This window comes from Triplophysa dalaica, chromosome 2 (genome assembly GCF_015846415.1).
Source record: "Triplophysa dalaica isolate WHDGS20190420 chromosome 2, ASM1584641v1, whole genome shotgun sequence".
NCBI lineage: Eukaryota > Metazoa > Chordata > Actinopteri > Cypriniformes > Nemacheilidae > Triplophysa > Triplophysa dalaica.
In genome coordinates, this window is record NC_079543.1 from 25831101 (window position 1) to 25846065 (window position 14965).

Here is a 14965-nt window from a genome sequence, read left to right on the forward strand (position 1 = left end):
CGTTTTTTATAAAACTGATATATTTTAAGTAAAACTAATTCAATTTATTTGGGTAGTTCTTTTTATGTGGTTATTGTGTACAAGAAATGTAAATATTTTAAATTGGCAATGGCATTATCCCTTTTCACTGGCGGGGATTTTTCCAGTCAGATACAGCATCTTCCGCAGCACATCAACGGTTTGTTCCCTCCATCGGATCTGAATTTCAGTGACTGATTAACACGGTAAGTTGAGAAATGTTTATTTCACATTTATTAACGTAATATTTAACATTAAACGGTAAGGTAAAAGTCTTAGACAAAGCACGTTAACATTGGTACTACGCTAGTTTAAGGTGACGCTTACTAACGATTAAAAATTATATTATTTGTCAAATTAAAGCCAAAGTAGCCTTAAAACACATAGTAGGCATGACTACAGCACTTATTTAATTTCATATTAACAACAGGGTTTCCGGTGGGGGATGCGGCTGTCGTGAGGTGCTCGCGTTAGCAGAGATGCTAGTGCTTTAGATAGCAATGGCTTCTGTTACTAGCAGCGCCTGCTAACAGCATCGCTACTGTTACTGTTTGACTTTAAAAAATGTCCTGCATGTCCAAAAATTGGAGAGAGGCGATTTCTAATCAAACTGAGGTTTATTAATCAGATTAACAAAAATACAGCGCGCTGGGTTGCTGGACAACACTCCTCTGTCCTTCCCAGGAACAACAACCCCCACAGCACATATTCACAGCATTTATTGTTATTTCACGCCGATCTCTCTTCTGCCAGGGGCCAGGATCTTCCTTGTTTCCACCAATCACCAACTTCTGCCTTATCTGGGTTCTGCAAAACACTTCTGAAACAACATTCCAAATACCTCCCCCAACCCCCTAAACAACTGCAGCCGAAGATGCCCCTTCTCCCCCACAAACTCACATTCCTTTTCTGCAAGCACTTCAATATCAGCACATAGCTTGGGTATCAAATGTATGTATTAAAACACTCACAATATTATGACTTCACCTAATAAGACACAACTAATTAAATGATTAAATCCTTCATTACACAGATACTTCTAGTAATAATTAGTTACAAAAATACCCTCAGTAATATTTTTATATTGCACAGATTAAATTTCGGGATCATATTCGAACGAAATCATTTCGAGCCTTCATTCAATAGTTGTGGGGGCATATAGGGGAGAATAAACTGTGGTGTTTTATGGACAGCAGCCAAAACAAGCTTGCCGTGTGCCTTTGACAGGACTCAGAGATCATGTTAGTATACTTTTGCATTACTAAAGCAGATGCACAGATTTGACTGTAGAGATGTATGATTAGTAGTCAGTATGTTTTGCTTTAAATTGCTTCATAGTCTATTAATGGCAGATTTCTGGTTGGAAAAACCCCTAAAACGATTTTTAACCTATTACTTGAATAGGTAACATTTACACTGTAAAAAATGTTCCGTAATTTTTACGGAAAAATATCAGCAGCTGTGGTTGCCAGTAAACCTCCGTAAAATATACAGGAAAAGAATGTAAACAGCTTTGCAGTTTAAACTTCAGGGCACAAACTTCAAACTGTGTATGATCTTAATACATTTGAGTCTTTTATGTTAACAACATTTCTTTATAGAAAATGAAAACATATCATTAACTTAATTTATTTCTTTGTAATTCATTATTAAAGTCACTTTTAAACAAAGCTTATTGAAGCATATTTTTTACGCAATATTCCATGAAAAAATCAAGTAAAGAGCCCCGTTTGGCTCTCATCGGAGGCGGTCGCATTTTCACTCTCCCCGTCCTTGCCCATATCTTCCCTGCTTTGTCTCCTGTCTTGTCTCGTCTCATCTATTGAGAGACTCAGGTTCGGGTGAACCTGAATGCCCTGATGGAACGTTCGCAGCTGGCTACACGATGGACGCGTGGGAGAGATGGCGGATCGTGTGTCTGGCGGCTCTTTCCGTGGAGGACATTGAAGATATCTACCTTTTCGGAACCATGATAACAGGTATTATGCTGATTGGATTATGCTTTGCCCTGGGTTATCGAAAAATTCTTAAAACGGGAACAGCTGTCCAAAGCCTCACAAAGTTTTGACAGAGGCCGTGGGAAGAGCGGTCAGCACTGAGAATGAGACTATTAATCGCAATATGGATTACATCTTGAAAAAGCTCACGGCTATGGAAAGGAAAATTTATGATGTTAGAAACCAGAATGGACAAAGAGAGTAGCCGTGGAATTGGAATGCGGTGTACTCGCCTCAAGACGAAACAACTGCAATCTTATCTTTTCGGCCCCCCTTGAACCAGGATTGGCCTTGGCCGAGGCGATACTGGAGAAACAACCCTGAAGGGCAATGTGGCGAGACGCTCTTGCGTTCCCTCCCCCATCATACACTCACACACAGACTTTTGGACCTTATCGCTCATACAAAAACACACAAACACTGACTCTGACCAATTCCAAACCTCCGTAGCTTTGACCCGCCAGCTTGGCAAGCGGGTCTGTGTTAAGCGCCGTAATGGCTGCAGGACCGGATGGCTGCTTGCCTGAGCTGGATTATCTTACCCTGTTGCAAGTCTTGTCTATGGTGTATTATGTGTATCTGTTTTTCTCTCCACTTCCCTCATGTTTGCTGTATTCTTCTTCTTAAATCCATTTCGTTACACTGTACTTGTTATATGTGTAATGACAATAAATTGAATCCAATCCAATCCAAAGTAAAACTACCTAAATCATTTAAGCAGGTCACATGATAAACTTTAAAAAATGAAGTAGAATTACTCATTTGAGCATTGGATTTAACTTCTTGAACTTTTTTAACTTCATATTAATATTTATTATTGTTCACAACATATATGATGTACAAGTAAGCTGAGAGTTGACTCACTACTGACATTAGCAGTATTGCTGATCACTACATGAAAAAACACACTGCACAAGCTCTCCAACACACTAAGTACAAGCAGCACACTTCTGAAAGATGGTAACCACGAAACTCAGAAATACAAACTGAATATCTTCTAAATCTTAAAGACAACGGAACAATAAACACTATCAAGTCTTTCATTTCATTCTAAAGCACATAAAATAGCACTTTTTCACAAAAATGACTCTCCAAATGCAGTCGCATGCAGAGCATGCTGGGAACTCTAAATTCACTGCTCAGTTAGGGATTTTAACTTAAATAATTCATGTAGTTCCACCACAAAATAATTAAGTAAAGATCCTTCATACAAGTTTAAGTGGGTTGAACATGCTACAATTAAGTCAAATTCACTCAATTATTTGTGCATTTAGAATTCTGAGATATTTCTATAATTTTAACTTTTAATTTTGGTTAAAAAAACAATATCACAATTCTATTAAGTAAAGTTTACCCAATTCATTTCATGAAAAATACTACGACACAGAATCATTTTTTGTGTGTGCTGTAAAAAAAATTCACAGCTTCATAATCAAAGGTTTTAATTCACAACTGTTTGTGTTCAGATAGAGTTGTGAAAGACGTTGTTAAATATGACGAAGGCAAGTGAAATGTGTATTGCTTAAATTGTGTATGCGTATTCTTGTTCTTTCTTTGTCCTCTCTCTTCATGCATCACAAACCAACAAATATCAATCAAATATTCAGTATGTTTTTTTTCTAGATGGAGGAATGCTGTAATGTTATGGGTGTGCTTGTGGGCCACAAATTCTTCTTGTGAAGAACTATCAAGAAGAAATTGATACAAAAAATGACTTTGATACACTGCTTCTGAGGGCACTTTAACATATTGTGGATGTCACAAATGATAGATTGAGTGTAAAGTAATAGGCTAGTAAAAATACTTCTGTCAGGGACTGCAAGGAAGACAATCCAGGGAGAACCCAATTGCAGGCAGGACTCAGGGATGACGGGGTTAACAGATAATTTATTATTACAAAACAAGACAACAAGACAGAGGCAAAACAAAACCCACATTCGGGCAAACAATACAGGATAACATAAATATACAAGGACAGTGACTACCTAGACTAGAACAATAACACGAAACTAACACTTACTAGGACTCAAGGAAACAGGAACAAGGTAACAAGGCAGACAAGGTAACTTTTAGGAACATCAACATCATCAACAACATCATCATCATCATCAACATCAACATCAACATCAACATCAACATCAACAAGGTATCATGAACATATTCCGCTACACACGAGGTAAGACGTACAATGAACCAGCACAGGGGCCCGTTCTTCGTACGTCGCTTATTACATCCGAGATCAAATGACACATCCAAGATAATATCATCGTGCTAATCATGATCCGGCTAATTGGGTTCTTCGAACACACCTGCCGCTTATGATTAGTATCGCTGGATTGAGTTATCTGAGATAAATGCGCGTTCTTGCGCTTGTTTAAAAGGGGATATGTATCGATAGTAGAAACAATGATCAGCAACGCTGCTATTGGCTGCTCACATGGCAAAAGAGCGCGCTCAGTTTTTCAACGCAACTGAGCAAGAATTATTACTGGAAGGGTTTGCTATGCTTCCAGTAATAATTTGAAAAAATAATTAAAACGCCAGGAGAGAGGTCTGGCAAAAAGTAGCAGACAAATTAAATGCGTAAGTGTTCCATGTTATGGTTATATCACTTATTATTACAGTATATAGTCTTATTTTAATAATTTCATATTTCATATATATTTCAATTTTCGTAAATAATTTGTTGCTGCGTTAAATTATGTCTATAATCCAAATGGCTTGTACAGTCATTTCAACAAATAAATATTGAGTCAATTGCTTTGACTTGTGAAGGTGAAAGCTGTATAACTAATGTCATTTTTTTTGCAATTTGATATTGATCATATTTTCTCCTAGTGTATTGTAATGCCATTGAGTTCTCCTCTTTTGTGTAGTTTTGCATAATACACCAACACTTTTATCTGTTCCCAGGAAAGTGGTGTCTGAAATATGTACAGTGAGTGGACATTTCTAACTTTACATCAAAAGGAAAGAAAGTGCAACACTTTGTAATACCCATTTTTCTTTTGCACAGGCCAGTGAAGAAACCCCCTCAGATGTTTGTTCTTTGGAGGAATTACTTGTAAGTGCACAAATAACTTTATGTAATTTATAGGTGTGGACACATTATTTCTGACTGCAATATGAGTTGCAGGAGGAAACGCCTACAGCACAGAGGTGGGCAGTCTACTTTTCCTTTTTCTGTTGCATGAGGCTTGTTGAGTTTATTTTTTGTAATGGCACAGGGGGATATCCGAACCCTATATAAACAGAATCTTCAACATAAAATTGAGTATTTTGCTCTTAAAAAAACAAAAATTAAGGGGAGAAATTGAACTTGACACCTTACAGAAGAAAAAACTGGCACTAGAGATTGAGTTGCTTCAAAAGAAACTTCAGAGTAAGTGCTTAAACACTATTTTTCACAAAGAGCACTATTGCTGCCCTTGGATAACTATATATATATCTTATTGCAGGCAAAAGATGACCATCACTGGCTTTTCTTGAGAAACAATCATTGAAATAAAGCTCCATGAACTAAGCATGTTGTCTTCTATTGTTCATTTAATGAAAGTTTATGTGTAAAAAAAGAATTCCTAAAATCGTGTTCCACAATTCTGTCCCGTGCAGCTCTGCCACTAGGTTGATCCAAGTGCACTGGCTGGAGGTCATCATCAGGCTGCACCTCCACCACAGGGGTCCTCTCCAGGTGCAACCCTCAGACCCTTAAGACACTGAAATCTTCCTTTAGTTGGCCAAAGGTCATTTCAATGCGTGGCCTTGTCCTGGCTAGAGCTGCATTGTAACGGGTTTGTGGTCCAGGGTTTGGGTCGGGGAATGGCGTCATGAAGTACTGCCTGCCTGAAGGCATAGCCCCTGTCGCCAAACAGGATCCCATCGTAAGCACCTGGAAAAATGCAGTTTTGTTAGGCTCAGAATAAAATTATGTAATACAGAGAGTTTTAAATCATTTTAACCACGTTCAAATAATGTGCATAAATGTGACTCTCTGAAAATCCTGGAGTCATGCACAGAACCAGGCCATGTGGCTTCCACATTTGTGATGTGGAACATGGAGTCGCACACCATCTAAAATATTTGTAATCACTCAACTGCATACTTTTTGATTACGTTACTTTTATTTATTTATTGCTTATCTGGAATATGAATAATTGTTATAGTAATTTACTTGCACATTTACACTGTGAAATCCCTTTCGGTTCAAAAAATCCCCTTCATTTGGGGCAGGTGGGGCCTTGGTGGGGACCTGTGTGCAGTCTATGGCACCAATAACGTTAGGGAAGCCTGAGGAACAAATACTGTAAGTCCTAGGCTACTTTTTGGCATGATCATGATTCCATGATCTTCCTTAACAATTATAATGTACCTGCAATGGCAAAAAAAATCTGCTTCACAGCCTGTGGTCTTTAGTGTCTTGGAAATACAACAAAGCCCCCTAAAAACTGTTTGAGTGACAGATAAACTTTGCGAGTGGCACGACATACAGCATTTTTACCCAGGTAGTCTGCATCGCCAATAGTGTAAAGGAAAGTGCCACTCGCAAAGAATCGCAAAGCTATACAAACTGTTTGTGCAGTTGTTAAAGCCCGACTGCGACGAGTCGAACATTTAACGTGTGGCTCCAACAAGTTGCTAATGTATATTACACCCTCCAGAGAAAAACGATATCTCTCAATCAGTAGATTATCGCGCTGCGCAAACGGATCCTGTCGATCTCACAAAACGGGATTTATTCGAAAAGCTCTTTGAATTATTCTGGCACCTTCAGCAACGCATTCCTGACGTAAAAACGGACAAGACATGTCTGCGAAAGACTTCCCATATCACCTACGCTTATAAAGCCGCAATCTAATCCTGTTTACATGAAGTAAGCCTGCTCGCTAGCAGGTTCAAGCTTACGGACCTGTTACTATGACAGCAAGTCCAGGATGAGCTTCGAAGAACCAAACAATCCAAGATCATGCCAAATCGTCAACAATCAAATCCAGCTAACCGAGTTAGCGACGTACGAAGAACGGGCCCCAGGAGGGCAGGAACGATGACACAGACCGGAGAGAGGGTGCTTCTCAATATCCCTCCTCGTCTCCTCGCTCCTCTATCCTCCATCCTATGACCCGGAAACCGATCGAGCTCAGCCATATTGAAGGACATCTCAATTCTCTAATTGCACCGGGAGGAGTCGAGGATCGAGGAGGGAGGAGGCTTCCTGAGGAGTCATGAGTGAGGATACACAGGTGTATCCTATGCGGAAGTTCTTTATTGCCTAAACGTGACGCACGTATAAATTCTCCTCCCACTTCACATCTGCTCCAAGTGCTAACCATGGCAGAACATTCAAACAAACATAAATGTGACTATTAAGCATAAAGTTATTGTAACTGTGTGTTCTTTTTTTTTGACAGTGCCTTTAATTTCGATGTATAAAGTGTACTTTTCAGGACAGTTTTAATTATTTTTATTATAATCATTATCATTACTTGTAACATGTACAAAACACAATGTATGTGAAATCACAACAACTATAATTAATTAATGATAACTGGTAAAAAAATAAGAACAAATGTGGTATATTGTGGAGGTTGAAACGGTTACAATATATATAATTATATCTTATGTTCAAGAATCCGGTGTAGAGTCATCATTAGTTGACGACGCTTTGAAGTGACACTAAAAAGAGCGAGGATATATCATTTCAATTGCTTCGATTCCTCCGTCCTTTCGTCTTTTCCTTGCTTCCTTCTCTCGCATCCTGAATAGGTGGAGACACGAGGAAAGGAAGCGAGGAAAGGAAACGAGGACGCACAAATAAGAAATGAGAAGCACCCAGAGATGAAATCGTCTCTCTTCCACATGAAACAAAGGATCCTGTATGATTCCACCTGTAGACCAAGAAATACGTGACAAGGAGAGGTGGAATCATGACAACTTGTCTCATAAATGTTTTTGTTTATTAAATTTATATAGTCAATGTAATGTTTAGTGATTGATATTATCTTTTATTTGAATATTGTTATTTACATGATGTTACAACAGGTTGGTCTAAAAAACTGATTTTAAATGTATTTTTGAAATAAAGTAAAAAAACTTCAAACAGTGAATGCAGTGAACATTTGAATAACATAATGATAGTGAGTGATGTGAAATGCGGCCAGGTATGGTGTTCCACACTCTGAATTTGTGCTCTGCATTTAACCCATCCAAGTGCACACACACTGCACACACACTCAAGTCCGAGTCTCTAACCATAAGGCCACGACTGCTCTAAATAGCGTGTCTGTGTGTGTGTGTGTGTGTGTGTGTGTGTGGTGTGATGTCCATTTCCTGTATAAGTGTGTGAAAAAAAACATTGCCTGCATAACTGAAAGATCTTTTTGAATGACATAAGTTTTTTTTTTTAAGTCAGCTTTCCCTGTTCCAACTGATGATCATGCTGGGATATCATGATTGATCATAATATCACCTTGTGATATTTAAAATGTAAAATTTCGATCTAGAAGTGAAGCTTCTTTTCAGCCCCCCGACTGAAGCTAAGTTGTGAGGTTTTAGACACTTCCTGCAGTCACTTCCTGCAGCGTCATACCTCAGCTCATCTTATGGTGGTAATCATTTTAAGTTACTGTGAATGCACGACTACGACTAGATTTCATTTTTACAGTTTGCAGTATGAAACTTATATCCATACATATTGGTCTATATATCATATTTATTTAATTTACTCACTTTGCATTGACACTATGCTGTGTAGATCTAATTGAACCCAAGATTGTCCATCATAACTTTATTCATTTTTATGTTCCATGCAATGAAGCCTTTAAATAAGCCTTGGTTTATAATGTCATAATGTAACCTGCACTGAGTCCCATTAAGTGAAATCAGAGTTTATGATATTATTTATATGTTACAAATAATTCACATAGCGTGTGTAGCTAGTCTCTATTTCCTGTGTGCATGTATGAAAAAAACATTGCCCCCATAACTGAAAGTGAAAATATACCATGTTTAGGGGGAAAGCTGTTTCTTATGGGTTGTTTTAAGAGCGAGTGGCAAGTAAAGTCAAAGTTATCTGGAAACAACAACAACAAAAATAATGGGACAAAATAAATCGACATATCAAAAAGCCCCAGAAGGTGAGAGGAACCTCATATATTATAAGTTATATGTATCACAATGATTCTCATTATTATTGTCATTGTTGTCCTAGAATTGGAAAATCCTTAGAGACTTTGATGTGGGGTAAGGTATTGTTGAGTATTTATTTACATTTATATTTATGCATTTGACAGACGCTTTTATCCAAACAACTTACATTGCAATGACCTATACATTTATACATAGATATGTGCAATCCCCTGATATCCAACCCACGACCTTGCGTTGTCGACGCAATGCTCTTACCACTGAGTTACAGAAAATTTATATTTTTAGGTTTAAGAGTATTATGAGTGCAATGCTTCAATGTTCTGTTAAATCAAGTGAAGCATTTTTTTAGGGTGAAACTGTCAAGCTTTTAAACAAACTAAAGGTCAGAGATTGAGACGGTGTCTTCCTCTTTTTCTGATCTTCATATTTGAATCATTTGGCATCATTCTACTTTATCCTTTTTCAGACAAAAAGCAGTGCTGTTAAAGCGTCTGAAGGAGTTCACTTTGAGTAACCCAGATATAGATCATATTGGGATTCTGGTTGCTGGACAAATTGGAGCAGGCAAGTCCAGCTTTATCAACTCTGTCACTAATGTCTTTGAAGGACGGATCACCAACAGCGCTCAGGTCAATTCATCTGCTACTGGTCGCAGTTTCACTGAAAATGTAGGTTAGACTTTAGTTGAGCTGTTTACAGATATTTATTCCATTCTTCAATTTCATTACATTCTGTTGGTCTGTTTGTAGTACAAAACTTATCGTATCAGAAGTGGGGGTGCCGATTTGCCTTTTGTCTTGCGTGACGTAATGGGCTTGGAACCAGAAAAATTCGAAGGGTCTTCCGTCGAAGACATTGTCAATGCAGTTTTGGGCCACATAAGGGAGAAGTATAAAGTAATGATAGTTTATTGATTTCTTGAGGGGGGGACTTCTCATTTTAATAATTAATACATGTGCTCTTCATGTGTCATTTTTTCTTTATTTCCAAAGTTTGACCCAAAAGACTCATTGAACTTTAAGACGGAACCTTTTAACACAGATCCCACACTCTCTGAAAAAGCTCTCTGCCTCGTTTACATCATAGATGCAAGTACAATCGACTTCACAGATGACAAACTCATTGAGAAGCTGGAAGCGATCCGCCTGAAACTCAAAGAAAAAGGTAAAGCTGAACACATGAATATAGGACCATTGCTTTTATCACAGGAACCATCAACATTTTCTTAAATTTCATAATCAAGAAAAGATTGACACTGATACTTTTGCTAAAAATTGTGATAAAGGATCTCACCCCCAATAATCTGATATAATTTGGGCCCTTTTTCAAAATAGGCTACCGTTATAACTGTACTGTATTGTTTATTTCACATGATTTTTTTGCACAAAATACTTGGCTTTGCAAATTGAATTTGTAAACCAGATATGACATATATACAACACAAAGATAAAACATAGAAAACATTACATTGTGCATTTGTTTTAGGGATTCCTCAGGTGATTGTCATGACCAAGGTGGATGAAGCATGTCCACTGGTGAAGAACAATCTAAGGAAGATCTACCATAGCAAAAAGATCAAAGAGAAGGTAGATCCCATTCACCTGTGTTTTACCTGCTGTCATTGACTATGTGTTTTATGCCAGTGATGATCTAATCCTGTTGAAAAACTGCATTTTCTGTGATTTTCTGTTTCATTTGCTGAGATTTTTTTCTCTTCCTGTGCAGATGCAAATGTGCAGTGACAAAGTTGGTGTGCCAATGACCAGCATCTTTCCAGTGAAGAACTACCATGAAGAGATTGACACAAATGACACAATTGATGTTCTGATTTTAAAAGCACTGGATCAGATTTTACATAATGCTGATGATCGACTGCGGGAGGGCGACATTTAAAATATTATGTATAATGAATACAAGTGGAATAAGAGTTCTAAAATGTCTAGAATGTCCAGATTTTCCAAATTTTTAAGATTCTGTGTTTTTATGAGGAAACATTTCATAAGGTCCTGTTGAACATTTTCAAATTTATATCTAGTAATTTAGCACTTATCTTTTTTTTAAGAATTGCCTCATTTTATATTCATTTTAAGTAAACCATGAATAAAGAATGAAATTCAACCAGCAAAGGGCGTACTTGAGTTTCTGTATTGTACTGTATTGTTTATTTCACATGATTTTTTCGAGCTTCACAGTGAGGAACACACAACCATACCAGTGAGCAGCTATTGCTGCGGTGCCTGTGAAACAGTTGGGGAGGTACGGTGCCTTACTCAAGGGTCTCACCTCAGCCGTGGTATTCAAGGTGGAGGAGAGCACTGATCATTCACTTCCCCCACCTACAATCCCTGCTGGTACTGAGGCTCAAACCGGCAACGTTTGGGTAACAAGTCCAAGTCTCTAACCATTAGGCCACGACTACCAAAAATAGTGTGTGTGTGTATTGTGTCCATTCCCTGTATACATGTATGAAAAATAAACATTGCCTGCATAACTGAAAGATTTTTTTGAATGACATAAGGGTAAAAAATTATGACAAACTTTCCAATTTTAGGTGAACTATCTCTTTAAGTTGCTTTGTCTGCTGCTTCTCATAATGTTATCAAAATCTGAGACCAAATCTATAGTTCAGTTATAAAATAGGCACGAATGTGACATGAATATTTTTTAAGTCAGCTTTCCCTGTTCCAACTGATGATCATGCTGGGATATCATGATTGATCATAATATCACCTTGTGATATTTAAAATGTAAAATTTCGATCCAGAAGTGAAACTTCTTTTCAGCTTCTTGACTGAAGCTAAGCGTTTTTAAGTCGTGAGGTTTTAGGCACTTCCTGCAGTCACTTCCTACAGCGTCTTTCCTCAGCTCATCTTATGGTTGCAATAATTTTATGTTACTGTGAATGCACGTCTACAACTAGATTTCATTTTTACTTTTTGCATTGTGAAATTTATATCTTTCAGTGTTACATATTGGTATATATGTACATATCGTAAATACATGACATATTTATTTAATTTACTCACTTTGCATTGACACTATGCTGTGTAGATCTAATTGAACCCAAGATTGTCCATCATAACTTTATTCATTTTTATGTTCCATGCAATGAAGCCTTTAAATAAGCCTTGGTTTATAATGTCATAATGTAACCTGCACTGAGTCCCATTAAGTGAAATCAGAGTTTATGATATTATTTATATGTTACAAATAATTCACATAGCGTGTGTAGCTAGTCTCTATTTCCTGTGTGCATGTATGAAAAAAACATTGCCCCCATAACTGAAAGTGAAAATATACCATGTTTAGGGGGAAAGCTGTTTCTTATGGGTTGTTTTAAGAGCGAGTGGCAAGTAAAGTCAAAGTTATCTGGAAAAAACAACAAAAATAATGGGACAAAATAAATCGACATATCAAAAAGCCCCAGAAGGTGAGAGAACCTTATATTATTGGTAATATATATGATAATGATTCTCATTATTATTGTTATTGTTGTCCTAGAATTTGAAAAACCTTGGAGAGACATTGATTTTGGGTAAGGTATTGTTGAGTATTTATATTTTTAGTAGAGTTGAGCCGGATACTCGGCTGAAACGAGTATCCGGTACGGATAAAGCACTTTTGCCGAGTACGAGTATCATACGAGTAATACGAGTCAATATCTGTGCTCGGATTGAATAAAAATCCTCATTGTGTTGCTGACTGTGTCCCGCTCTGCTCACTCACACACAGAACACTGAGAAGAGAACAGCGCTCTGTCTATCTGTCTCTCCCTCAGTCACTCAGGATTGCGGGTCTTTTCCGTTAACGTTTAGGGTTTCTTCAGCGTCAGGTTTGTTTTTTATTTCGGTTTGTAGTACTTACTTATTAACGAGAAGAGTTCTGGTAAACGTGGGGTTTGTTCAGACGTGGTGCTTGGTAGAATGCGCCTCGCGTTACGTCTCCGCCTGTCGGAGTTTATTTCTCTTTTTTAAACCGTCAGCTGGCTCTTACCAGTTTTTAATTAAAAGTTTAAAAAATAAAGTTATGTTGAGATGAAAACTCTTGTTCATTACATTTTACTTCATAATTGCAACCGCATGTGTTGTATTCATTGTTGCCAAACTTGTTCTGAATATAGTTCGTTTGTTATCGTGATCAAAACCATTGATCTGAAGCTCAATGCTGATGCTGTCATGTAAATAGTTTTATAATCAGCAATAAATATAACAATTTCTGATCAACCCATATCAATTGCATGCTTAAAATAACATACCGGTTAAAGCCCCGCCAATATCAAGACAACCCGACCCACTTCCTGGTTAAATCCCGACAATTTCCGGGTTATGTCCCGCCCAGTCCGAGTACAGATACGAATACAGATAATTCATATGGTTGACAGATACAGATACGGATACAGATAATGCTGTACTCGCTCATCCCTAATTTTTAGGTTTAAGAGTATTATGAGTGTAATGCTACAATGTTCTGTTGACTCGCGTGAAGCGTTTTTTTAGGGTGAAACTATCAAGCTTTTAAACAAACTAAAGGTCAGAGATTGAGACGGTGTCTTCCTCTTTTTCTGATCTTCTAAAGATATTTGCCACATAACCTGACTTGTTGAATGATAGTTTTGAATCATTTGATTATATCTCGTAATGTAAATACTAGTAATATTATAAACAGATTTAAAAGACGTAAATAAAGATTGTTATTAAAATAGAGAAAAGTTCAAAGTTATTAAAACATTAGAAACACAACAATAGAACATGCTTATTAGATTAGATTAGATTCAACTTTATTGTCATTACACATATACAAGTACAGTGTAACGAAATGTAGTTTAGGTCTAACCAGAAGTGCAATTAGCAAGTGCAGGATATGGCCATGTACTATGAAAATGTGACAGTCGGTATGTACTATGAACAATATAGACAGAAGGCTACATACTGTGAACATTAATGTACAGGTGGTTATGAACAGATAACAATATAGACTATACAATAGTGCAAGTGACTTGAGTGTGCATAAGTTACAGACATTAGCTATTAAAGTTACAGTGCAGTAGATGAGTTGGTGCGGTTATTAAAGGTACAGTGCAGTACATGAGTTATTGAAGTTATAGTGCAATACATGAGTAGATGCAGTTATACATTTACAGTGCAGTAGATGAGTTAGTGCAGTTATTGAAGTTACAGTGCAGTAGATGCGTTAATGCGGTTAATAAGGTCACAGTGCAGTAGATGAGTTAATGCAGTTATTGAAGTTATAGTGCAATAGATGAGTAGATGCAGTTAGTTATGCAATAGATGCAGTTATGCAATAGATGAGTTACAGTGCAGTAGAGAAGTTGGTGCAGTTATTGAAGTTACAGTGCAGTAGATGAGGTAATGCAGTTATGAAAGTTACAGTGCACTAGATGAGGTAATCTAGTTATGAGAGTAGTCCATTAGTGCAAATGAGCATTCAGTGTAGTATTCCTGGTGTGCAAGTGAGCAGTATAGAGTGCAAATGATGCTGTGTGTATAAACAGTCCGAAAGAGCAGATACATGAAGTACTGGTGTGTACAGTTCAGTCATGCATGGCAGCCCTATAGTGCAATGTAAACAATGTAATAGCAGCATTAAAGTTAAAGTTATGAGGGGTAGTGGAATCAGCGGGGAGCAGAGTTCAATAATGAAACAGCTCTGGGAAAAAAGCTGTTTCCTAGTCTGCTGGTTCTTGTCCGGAGGCACCTGAAGCGCCTGCCGGAAGGCAGGAGAGTAAATAGTCTATGAGCGGGGTGAGAGGAGTCCTTGAGAATGCTGCGAGCTCGACGCAGACAGCG

The 14965-nt window shown here is 37.6% G+C and overlaps 1 protein-coding gene across 1 annotated transcript; it reads left to right on the plus strand.

Moving 5' to 3' along the window:
• Positions 1 to 5842: 5842 nt before the first annotated feature.
• On the plus strand, positions 5843 to 11576 carry LOC130407389 (interferon-induced protein 44-like). The gene is made up of 7 exons (XM_056730184.1): positions 5843 to 5896; positions 9220 to 9251; positions 9625 to 9826; positions 9908 to 10054; positions 10151 to 10322; positions 10644 to 10744; positions 10884 to 11576. The coding sequence occupies exons 1-7, from the start codon at positions 5843 to 5845 to the stop codon at positions 11049 to 11051; spliced, it is 876 nt and encodes a 291-aa protein (XP_056586162.1). The 3' UTR covers positions 11052 to 11576.
• The last annotated feature ends 3389 nt before the right edge of the window (positions 11577 to 14965 follow it).

What these genes read in the sequence shown, in the direction of transcription:
- LOC130407389 (XM_056730184.1), top strand. Translation starts at nt 5,843, where the DNA reads ATGAAGTACTGCCTGCCTGAAGGCATAGCCCCTGTCGCCAAACAGGAT. An exon ending in TCGCCAAACAGGATCCCATC is followed by an intron (nt 5,897 to 9,219) that starts GTAAGCACCTGG and finishes TTGTTGTCCTAG; the next exon opens with AATTGGAAAATCCTTAGAGA. An exon ending in GCAAAAAGATCAAAGAGAAG is followed by an intron (nt 10,745 to 10,883) that starts GTAGATCCCATT and finishes CTTCCTGTGCAG; the next exon opens with ATGCAAATGTGCAGTGACAA.